The 12,008-nt window shown below is 36.2% G+C and overlaps 1 protein-coding gene across 9 annotated transcripts in view; it reads right to left on the bottom strand.

The window, feature by feature from the left end:
• Window positions 1–12,008, bottom strand: part of LOC123807501 (histone-lysine N-methyltransferase SETDB2-like) — a 125,795-nt gene that overhangs the window by 38,277 nt on the left and 75,510 nt on the right. For 8 of the 9 annotated variants that reach the window (XR_006783658.1, XR_006783657.1, XM_045821409.1 and 5 more), the window contains one exon: window positions 7,846–7,967. Coding sequence is in view for 6 of the 9 variants with exons in the window: in XM_045821409.1 (XP_045677365.1) it covers window positions 7,846–7,967 (122 nt within the window). In the remaining 3 variants the exon portion in view is untranslated. Of the gene's footprint in view, window positions 1–7,845; window positions 7,968–9,895; window positions 10,003–12,008 lie in introns of those variants that run through there. The other variant, XR_006783659.1, reaches the window with a different exon arrangement.

A 12,008-nucleotide genomic window follows, 5' to 3' on the forward strand; every position in this document is an offset into this window, starting at 1 on the left:
AAGCTACAAGTCAAAAATGGTACAACGAAGTACTCACCATGAGTAGAAGATGGTAGAATAGTGACCACTTTTGGGGGCATGTGGGCAGATCACAAGCCACACTGCTTTTCTTTGGAAGTGGCCCCAACCCCCAGTCTGTTTTCTATTACAGAACCCCAACTCCCAATGGCTAACTGGACCAGGTTGGGGCTCTGTCCCCAAACTGAAACAATCAGGTTCCCTATCCTAGAAAGTGGAAGAGGCTTTGAACTACATGGTCAGAGCAAGCCAGTGTGCAAAGAGAAGAAAACAAATACAAGGGCTAGAGAGCACATCCTGGGTTCCTGATGGCTTTCCAGTGCTTGTTTCTTAGACCTGCCTGCATGCCTGCCTTCTGGAACCATGAAAAGCCCCTGCAACCATATCAGATAGCCTCTTTTATTTCTTTATGTTACTGGAAACCAAAAGAATCAAATCTACCTCAGAATTAAAGATGAACATTACACATATACTTAAATAACAAAAGGGCACAAAGAAAAAAAATTTGTGATCCTGGCACATGAGCAAAGATTTCTTAGAAAAAGCAGAAACTACATAGAAAAGTTAATAAGTTCGACTTCCTCAAAACTAAAACTTTTTGCTCTTTGAAAGACATTGATGAGAAAATAAAAAAGGCAAGTCAGAGACTGGAAGAAAATATTCACAAAATGTTTATCTGACAAAAGACTTGTATCAGGAATATAGGAAACACTCTTACAACTCATAATAAGACAAAAACAATTAAATTAAAAATAGGCAAAACATTTAAACAGACACTTACAGAAAGTGTTACAAATGTTGAATAAGCACATGAAAAGAATCTCAATATTAATAACCCTCAGGCAAATTAAAACCATACTCAGATACCAACATATACTCACAAGACTGGCTAAAACAAAAAACACTGAAAATACCAAGTGTCGAGGAGGTGGAACAAATGAAACTCTTACATATTGTTGGTAGAAGTGTAAAATGATGCAATCACTTTTAAAGTTAATCATACACTTACTTTATGACCCAGCATTTCTCTTATAGGTCTTCATATAAGAAAAATAAAAGTATAAGCCCACATACAAAGACTCATATACATGTTTATAGCAGATTTATCCTCATATCCTCAAACTGGAAATGACACATATGTCAATCAACAGGTGAATGGATAAACAAATTGAGATATATACATACAATGGAATACTATGCAGATACTAAAAAATACAGATACATGCAATAAATAACATGGAAGAATCTGTACTGAGAAAATTCTGCACTGAGCAAAAAAAGCCAGACACAAAGGAATACCTACTATAGGATTCTTTTCATATGAGAATCAAGAAAAGACACAACCAATTTATAGGAACTGGGGGTAGGAAGGAAGTAAATGTAAGGAGGCATGAAGGAACTTTCTGCAGTAATGGAAGTGTTTTGTATCTTGGTGGTGGTGGTTACATTGGTAAATACAGGTCTTAAAGCTCTCTGAACTGGCCCTGGCTGGGTGGCTCAGTTGGTTGGAGCTTTGTCCCATACCTCAAAGGTTGCAGGTTCATGCCAGGTAAGGGGACATACCTAGATTGCAGGTTCAATGACCAGTTGGGGTGTGTACAGGAGATGACCAATCAATTTTCTCTCTTGCATCAATGTTTCTCTCTCTTTCTCTGTCCCTTCCTCTCTCTCTAGAATCAATAAACATGTCCTTGAGTGAGGATTTAAAAAAAAAAACTGTCCGAGCTATATACGTAAAACAGGTATACTTTGTTTTATATAAATTATACTGATGAAGTTAACTAAAAATAATAGCAAATTAACATTAACAGTATATTAGACTAAAATATGATCAAAGTGTTAAATATCAGAATGGTTTAACAGCAGAAAATAAGCATTTAACATATTACTGACAAATTAAAAAGAGATAATTTGAGACATGAAAACCATATGGAAGTCATGAATTAGAATCCTTTGTTATAAAGAAAGTTATTAGGACAACAGATGAACCCTGAGGGGTTTGAGGATTAGGTGGTAGTAATATGTACTAATGTTATTTCCTGATTTTGATGGTTGTACCATGATTATGTGAAAGAACATATTTGATTGTAGGAGATACACACTGAAGTATTTGAGAAAGGTATCTCAATTTAATTTCAAATGGTTCCAACAAAAAATTCTTTGTACTGTATGTGCAACTTTTCAAAATATTCAATATTCTAACTTTTAGCAAGCTACAAATAAAAAGAAATGTCATTTTAATAAAGTGGAGTATTAAAAACAAAGTATACACAAATTTATTTTTAGATTTTTAAAAAGATTTTATTTATTTAGTTTTAGAGAGGGGGGAAGGAGAAAGAGAGGCAGAGAAGCATCAATGTGTGGTTGCCTCTTGCACACCCCCTAATGGGGACTTGGCCTGTAACCCAGGCATATACCCTGACTGAGAATTGAACCAGTGACCCTTTGGTTCACAGGCCAGCACTCAATCCATTCGGCCACACCAGCCAAGGCAAGTATATACAAATTTAAAACTTAGAAGTACCCCATGAATGTAAGAAATAATTCAAGGCTCCCTACTTTAAAAGCTTGAACAGGAGTTCTGGCCAAGATGGAGGCCTAGGTAGAAACCCTTCACTTTCTCGCAAAAGCAAAAGGAGAATAACAACCAATGTAAAAACAATAAACAACCAGAACTGCCAGAAAAATCAAACTGCATGGAACTCCAACAATGAAGGGATTAAAGAAACATTCAACCAAACCAGTAGGTAGGCAACAGGCAGCAGGTCGGGCGGAGGGCCTGCAGCAAGGAGGCAGACCACATGGACAAGGCAGGATAAGAAGTCCTGTGGCAAGGCCGCAGACCTCAGGAGCAAGGCAGGGCTGGCTGAATGGGAAACTGAGAGTTCATTGGAAAGTGGAGCTAGAGCTAAGCAAGCAAGCCGCATTGTTTTCTCACTGACACCTCCCCAACAGACAGCACCACAATGCAGCAAAGAGGTTTGCCCTGCCCTGGAGAATACCTAAGGCCCTCCTCTCTTACAACATAACAGGTACGCCGAGACAAAGAAATATGGCCCAAGTGAAAGAACACATCAAAACTCCAGAGAAAAAGCTAAGCAAGGAGGAGATCGCCAATCTATCTGATGCAGAGTTCAAAACACTAATAATCAGGATGCTCACAGAACTGACTGAACTTGGTCGCAAAATAAAGAAACAAATGAAGACTATACAAAGTGAAATAAAGCAAAATATTCAGGGAATCAACAGTGAAGGGAAGAAAACTGGGACTCAAATCAATGATTTGGAGCAGAAGGAAAAAATAAACATTCAACCAGAACAGAATGAAGAAACAAGAATTCAAAAAAATGAGGAGAGGCTTTGGAACCTCTGAGACAACTTTAAATGTTCCAACATCTGAATCATAGGGGTGCCAGAAGGAGAAGAGAAACAGCAAGAAATTGGAAACTTATTTGAAAAAATAGTGAAGGAGAACTTCCTAAATCTGGCAGAGGAAATAGACTTCTAGGAAGTCCAGGAAGTTCAGAGAATCCCAAAGAAGTTAGACCCAAGGAAGCACACACCAAGGCACATCATAATTACATTACCCAAGATTAAAGATAAAGAGAGAATCTTAAAAGCAGCAACAGAAAAGGAGACAGTTACCTACAAAGTAGTGCCCATAAGACTATCAGCTGATTTCTCAAAAGAAACTTTACAGGCAAGAAGGGAATGGAAAGTATTCCAAGTCATGAAAGGCAAGGACCTACATCCAAGATTACTCTATCCAGCAAAGCTATCATTTAGAATGAATGGACAAATGAAGTCCTTTCCAGATAAGGTCAAGTTAAAGGAGGTAATCATCACCAAGCCCTTATCATATGAAATATTAAAGGGACTTATGTAAGAAATTGAAGAGGATCAAAGCCCAGAACAGTAAAATGACAACAAACAACTATCAACAACTGAAGCTAAAAAAAAGACAAACAACGAAAACAAAAACTCAGCAAACAACCAGAATGGAAACAGAATCAGAGAAATGGATATCACATAGAGGGTTTTCAATGGGGAAGGGAAGGGACAGAATATGAGGGGAAAGGTACAGGGAATTAGAAGCACAATTGATAGGCATAAAATATACAGGGAGAGGTTAAGAATGGTATAGGAAAGAGAATTCAAAGAACTTGTATATACAACCCATGGACATGAAAGAAGGTGGGGGGGAATGCTGGAGGGTTGGAGGTACAGGGTGGAAGGGGGATAAAGAGGGAAAAATTGGGAAAACTGTAATAGCATAATCAATAAAATATACTTCAAAAAGTTTAAATAAATAAATAAAAGCTTCCAATCACTATTATAATAGAATGTTCTGGAAAAATGCAATACAACAATAAAAAGAAATTAAGAGGCCCAAAAATCAAAAGGAAAAATATCTTCCCTATTTACAGATAAGGCTTGTCCAAATAAAATATCCAGGTGAATTTAAAGACTTTTAAAATTAATATGAGTTTACAAGACTATTGTATAAAGATAATAAATAAAAATCAATAGTTTTTGTATATAAGAGTAATAGCTCATTTTAAACAGGTATTGGGGGAAAACAACAAAACAAACTTAGGAAAAAGCCTAACCCAAAGGTGCAGACATCAATAGAAAAAATTATTAAATTTTCTAAAATTCATAAAAGAAGACCTGAATAATTGGAGAGACAGACCCTTATAATAGATAGAAGGACTCATGTATCATGAAGGTGCCTATTTTCCCCCAAATTGATCTATAATTTCAGTGAGGTTCCAGATAAAATTCAAATGGGAATTTTTATGAAACATGGTAAGCTGATTCCAAAATTCAAAGAACAAAAAAAATATAAAATAGCCAAGGTTTATCTAAAATCATAGTAATTAAGACAGTGTTGTGCCAGCTCAGCAATAGACAAAGTGACCAATGGGACAGAATAGAGTGCCAGAAACACATCTGTACACATATACTATATTGTCAGCACACTGGATAAACATGAGGGTTCTAGACCTAGAAAGTCTGGGTGAGAATTCTGTGACCTTGGGCAAGTGACTTAACTTCTCTGTGACTCAGTAGTTTTATCTTTGGGCATAACAATACCTATTTTTTAGAGCTGTTACAAGGGGTAATAATTTAATACAGGTTAAGCTTCCAGAATACTACCTTACACCTAATGAACATGCAATAATAACAGTTATCATTATTATTATTACAAACTAGTGAGGAAAGGATAGATTATTCAATAAACAGTACTGGGAAAAGTGGTTAATCATAAAAATAAAAGTATATCTATACTAGGATCCAATTAAATTAAGAAGCTATATGAGAGAAGCCAAATTGTGAAACTTGTGAAAAAAAATAGACTCTTAGTAAAGAATCTCTTAGGGGAAAAATAATCTCACAAATTACAAAGAAAAATAATGGTGAATTTAATTACATTATAAACTTCTGTATGATAGAAAACACCATAAAAAAATTAAAAGCAACATATATAATGAAGCATTACAATTAACTTTATGTAAATAAGTACACATTAGCAAAACCAACATCTCGAAGATAAAATGTTGTCTATGAACACATCACAGAAGTGAAAAATAGAACCATGCATTAGCATAGCAAACAAGGCAAAAGCCCACTAATAATCTAAGAACAGCAGGTAAAAACAACGAGAGACCATTGTAGACTCAGAAAGAAGATATCTACTAAAAATGGATCCTCACCAGGCTCAAAATTAAAAAAACAAAAAACAAACAAAAAAAAACCCCAGAGCCCAGCAGGTATTTCTAAGGAGGTTCTCTTCATGTAAACCTTACTTCAGGAAGAAGCCTGCATTAAGGTTCCTGCCTCCTGCACTGAATTGCCCATCTACACTGTGTTTTTGCCATGTGAGCTAGTCCTAATAAAGGAATTCCTGGAATCCTATTTCGACCAATAGGACTGGGGCTTTCCCCCTCTGAGCAGAGCTGTACAGTTATATCCACTAGCATCTTCATTGACCAATCTGAGCAGCTCCATACTGACCAATCAGGACAGTGCTTTTTTTTTAATCCTCACCCAAGGACATGGTTATTGATTTTAGGAAGGGGGGAAAGGAGGGAGAAAGGCAGAGAAACATCAGTGGAAGAGAGAAACATCCATCAGTTGCCTCTTGCATGTGCCCTGACAGGGAACCAAACCTGCAACCTAGGCATGTGCCTTGACTGGGATCAATCAGTTTAGGGGAGGGTGCTCCAAGCAACTAAGCCACACCAACCAGGTCAGGACAGTGCTTTTGGACCAATTAAACTGTGAGGATTTGGAGTCCTTAGCTGCAAGAGGATGGACCAATCAGGGGCCAGGGACAGAGACTTCTCTCTATATAAGTCAGCTCCCCTCTGGCTTGGAGACCACATTTTCCTTTTTCATCCAAGACTGAAGACACTGAAGATGTCTTGTTGGAGCAAAGCAGGCAGAGCAGAGCTGTCTAACAGAAGAGGGGCTTTGCCCCAAGGCTGCCTCACAGCTGTGCTGTTGCATAGCTCTGCTATTTCATAATTGCACTGTAACACAATTGAGATGTTTACACTGAATAAAGTTTACTTCTTCACCACACCCCAAACTGGGGATTCCTGTTGGCATTCAATTGGCACCAATGACTATCGGTTGATACCTTCACACGAGTCAAAGAGGAAAAAATTAAAATTTCATAATATCAAGTGTTGGCAAGGAATAAAAGCAATTCTGAAACAATGGTACAAGTCCAAATGTGGAGAGCTATTTGGAACATGCAGTGAGGTGCACAAGGCTCCCTTGCTGCACCCAGCAGTTCTGCTTTCGCTATGTGCCCTGGATCAAAGAAATTCCCCCGTGAATTAGAAGACCTATACAAGGATGTTTGTGACAGCTGATTCATCATACAAAAACAAACAAGTGAACAAAAAGAACACCTGGAAAAACCTAACTGCTCATTCCCAGGAGAATATTTAAATAGTTATGAAATGGAATACTATAATACTTAAAGTTAAAGGCAGAGTTGTATTTATTAACATAGATAAATCTCAATGATTCATAGAATTTGGGAAAAATTCTACAAAGTCCAAAAACATGTAAAACAGTATTAGATCCTGTTCATAAATATTTAAATATATGTGGTTGGAGCATAAAATTAAAAATACAAGATAATGAGAAAAACCAATTTGTGACAGCAATTATCTCTCAAGAGAAATAGAGAGACAGGAAGAGAGAGAAGTAGAGGGTCCTTAAGTATCTATGTTTATTTCTTTAGAAAATGTGAAGCTGAAACAATATTATATAATATCCTGATGTTAGAAATTTGGTTAAATTGTTTATGGGTATCTGTTACACCTGAAATATTTCATTAAAATTTCTTTTTAAAAGCTTCTTTATAATTCTTGTATCTTCTATCAGTTGTAAATAAAATCAGGAGTGATCTTAAGGTAATAAGATCTAAAATAATTTTAAAAGAGAAAAATATGCCCCCCAAATCCCTACTTAAAAGCCCAAACCATGGCCAACTCATCAATCTTTGTATTCATAATACCATTTTTTTTATTTTGACATGTCCTTCCCTATAAAACTCATGTGTTTTCTTTTCTTTTTTAAAAAAATATTTTATTTATTTATTTTTAGAGAGAGTGGAGGGGAGGGAGAAAGAGAGAGAGAGAAATATCAGTGTGTGGTTGCCTCTCATGTGCCCCCTACTGGGAACTGACCATCAAACCAGGTATGTGCCTTGACTGGGAATTGAACCAGCAACCCTTTGGTTCACAGGCCAGCACTCAATCCACTGAGCCACACCAGTCAGGGCTCATGTGTTTTCAAGTAACTTACCAAACAATTTTCGTGAGCAGCTATGTTCTCTGATCGTGCGAAATACAGGACACTACACTCGAGGTCTTTGGGGCAAAGTGCACATGTCCTTTTTTCCATCTTTTCTGCAACCTGGAAGACACCTATAAGAAACACCCCTGATGAGAAATGGAAAAGTGGTTTTCTTGGTCTCAATAACACCTCCACTAGTGTTAAAGTAGAAGGAAGGCACTTGTTTTTATGATTTTCAACTCTCAGGAAAAAAGAAATTGAGACCCAAGTGGAAAATTAAGTTATATGGTTATTTTTTAATAGCTTAATTAAGAAAACATTAAAGAATTCATTTTAAATGTCAAAACATGAAGAAAACCTTTATTAAAGAATCACAAACAGGAATTTAAAGACAAAGCTTTCAAAACATTGCTTTGTCCATAAAAAGCTCTCAATAATTACTATTGTCATTACAAATCAAGAAGAAAACAATGGTGTACTCAAGAAATAGTTGGCTACCTGTAAAAAAAATTTCTTACAATGTCATATGATATTCAAAAATAAATTTTGGGTGAATTAAAAAAGTAAATGAGCAATATACTTTAATTTAGATATGTTTTAATCTAGCATTATAATAAGTTAGGAGAGAAAGATACATAAAGATGAAAATTTATTTTATTTTTTTAAAAAGAGAGGAATAAAAGAAAGAAAAAAATTAATAGGAAAACTATGAAAAAAAGGGAGTAGGCAGAGAGGAAAGCAAAAGCCAGCTGTCTGCAATATCCTACCTGGCCTGTCACTTAGCGGTAACTTTCTGTAACCTATGAGTTAGCTATGAACTTGGCTGTAAGTATCCATTTAACATTTTTCTGCCCTTTCCAATGTTCATCCTCTTATTCATGTGGTTTTCTTAACTAGAAAACAATTTAATTTTAGTTTTGAAACAAAGATTTTACCCATTTAATGGTGAAAAATTTAAATTTAGATGAGGTTAATCACTTAAGCGGTTCCTAAAAGTCCTTTTTTGTAATTCAGAAGTGTTAGATATGTTGATCTCCCTTATATTAGATCTTTCATTTCACAAAGTCAGAAGAGTCCACTTTGGAGCTTAGCATTTATTTCCCATAACGATGAGTTTCTTCTTTTATTCATTTCTGTTTCCCAAAACATAATTCAAGTCAGAAACGTGAGTCTTGGGGGTAGCTGAAAATTTTCAAAGAGCCTCATTTAAAAAAGCAAAAAAAGATATAGGTGAAATTAATTTAATTCAACCAACTATATCCAATATATTATCCTTTCAATATTTAATCAATATAAAAATTAATTCATTCTTTTGTACTTTGTCTTGAAACCCAGTATATTTTGTGTTTACACATCTCAATTTGATAAGTCACATTTTAAGTACTCAATAGCCATATACGCTGAGTGGGTTCTGTACCAAATAGTACAGGCAAGGATATAAAGAAATATGAAACAGAACTGTCTGCCAGAAGGTTACAAAATAAACAGGAGACCAAAAACCAATTAGGAAATTAACAGAATAAATACTGCGAAATAATATAACTTCTGAGTTGGAAATACTATGGATATAGGGGAAGGAGTGCTCTTTGTGGGATGGACATGTGCCTTCAGCAGGTACAACCTAGAGGCAGGCTTGAGGATGGAAGGGATTTTGCAGACAGGAGCAGTGACGTAAGAAAAAGCCAAGAGAGAGTTCTGACTGGAAGACATAAAACTAACTGGTCTGAAAATAAGAGCCTGTGCTAAGTAAGCTGGAAAAGAATTTGAAAAACGGGTGGTGAAAGGCTGCCAGGAAAGATTTGAGTAGGGGAATAACATGATGAATGAGTTGTTTTAAGCTCAGTTTCAATATATGGAAAAATTGTGCTCCTGGATAGGAAGGCTGAACATTATAATGCTGTCAATTCTACCCCAAATAAGTTTTAGGTTTAACGTCATTTCAACTTAACTCCCAAGAAGCTTACTTTAAAGAACTTGGAAAAAAAGATTATTTGTAAGAATAAATGGGCATGGACATTGAAGAAAACTTTGAAAAAGAAATGAGGGGATATCTGCTTACCTGATTTAAAACCATACAAAGGCACAGCTAGGACAGAAGATTAGATGACCACATCAAAAGAAAGAACACAACCCTGGCTGGTATAGTTCAGTGGACTGAGCGCGGGCCTGTGAACCAAAGAGTTAAGGTTCAATTCCCAGTCAGGGCACATGCTTGGGTTGCAGGCCATTACCCAGCCCAGGGTGCATGAAAGGCAACCATATATTGATGTTTCTCTCCCTCTCTCCTTCCCTTCCCCTTTAAAGGTAAATAAATAAAATCTTTGGGAAAAAAAAAGAAAGAATACAAAGTACAGAGAGAAGTGGATCATAATTTATAATTATGAATTCAATATACCATAGGGTAGCACTGATTTCTTCTCTGGCACTGATGTCCTTAGCCTATTTTTTGTGTGTGTGTTGGGTTATTCATTATTTTCTTATTGATTTATCATGTACTCAGGATATTAACTTTTTGTTAGTCACATGTGTGGTCTTTTAACTTTGTTCATAATGTTTGATACATAGAATGTTTAAATGTTTTAATTTGATGAAATTATATAAACTTTTATTTTATAGTTTATACTCCTGAGTGAGGAGGACATAACTTAGAAAACACCTCTATTATACACTAGAATTTTATTTTACATTAAAATATTAATATGAAATTAATTTTATTGTAAAGAATGATATAGAGCGCTAATTTATTTTCATAATGGTTAACCACTAACTTAACCACTGACTTAAAATCTCCTTTTCATATATTTAATTATTATATACATTTGGACTTGTTCCTGTACTTCTGTTTTGTTTCATTGACCTGTCATTTTCTCCAACAATACCACGCTTTAAAATTTTTAAAACTTTAGAATATATTTTAAATTTGATAACACAATGCCCTCATCCTAGGATGAAAATATGAAAAAAATCCCAATATTTTATTCACCTCAGGCCCAAAGTCTACTTTGATAGAATACTGTATTATTTTTAAAAACACTCATTAAAATCTATAAAGCATGGGCTAAAAAAAGTGTCAGACATTTAAATTACTAGAACTAAAATCCCCTAATAAAACAATATGATAATGCTTAACAGAATATGCAACACCCCTTGTTGTACAAGAGCTAGACATTTTTCCACAATTAGTTACCCTTTCCTGTGCAAAGCCGAACCTTCAGATAGGTGTGTGGCATGAGGCTGAGCTGTCAGCCTCTAATAACAAGCATGGCCCCCTGTGCTTGCTTTGGGGGCTCTGTGCCTGTCTGAGCTATACTCCCAAGTTCACAGGTTCCTTGGGTCTTGGTACCTGGGAATACAATGGTGGTGACAACATTGTGCTGTGACCTGTTCGCAATGCTGATGGACAGAAACCTAAGGTACGACACACAGGCTCCCCCTAATGGCTTTTTCCTGGTAAAACATCCCCTCATCTGAATTTCCTAGATCTTGGCTCTTCTAACTTGTATATTCTTCTGGATGGGAGAATTCACATAACTCTGTGCAGTTGGGGAAGTCACAATAGAGGTTTTACATAGACTGGTATCCCTCACTATCTAAATGTTTATTACGTATTACCTGGAACTCATGGACCAAATACATTTCTGTAATCTGACATCCCTCAGCATCTGAACTCGGGAACTATATATAGACTCAGACATGTATCATGAGGGCTGGAACATTTTGAGGAAGAGTCCGTTGGTTTCCATCAGTAGCTGATACTAAGAACAAGGAAGATCAGCTTCCCAGGGTCCTTCTACTGGGTGTAGCAGGCTTGAGGGCTCACAGAGACTGACCTGACAAGAATTCTCAAAAATGAAACTGGTAGCCAAGAAAGGTTCTACAGAATGAAGTCACAGAAAAGTTATAAGCCAGCAAAACATGAACTATGACTACTCAAATTAGCACATTGAATCTTGGTCTCTCAGGCCCAGCTCCATTCTGAAAGGGATTTCTAAAACCATGGCCTTTGCAGGGATGTCAGAGGTGTCTTCCCAATGCTCTTTTTCCCAGAGATAGTCTAAAGCCCACCAGACAAGGGCAATCCATCCAGAAGACAGAATCTGGGGTAACCATTCATTCTACCACTAAAGAAATGAGTGAAACTGATGAATTCACTAAAATTGTATTTCCATTTA

This window comes from Phyllostomus hastatus, unplaced genomic scaffold, assembly GCF_019186645.2.
Source record: "Phyllostomus hastatus isolate PE091 unplaced genomic scaffold, TTU_PhHast_1.1 phas_scaffold_46, whole genome shotgun sequence".
NCBI classification, from domain to species: Eukaryota; Metazoa; Chordata; class Mammalia; order Chiroptera; family Phyllostomidae; genus Phyllostomus; species Phyllostomus hastatus.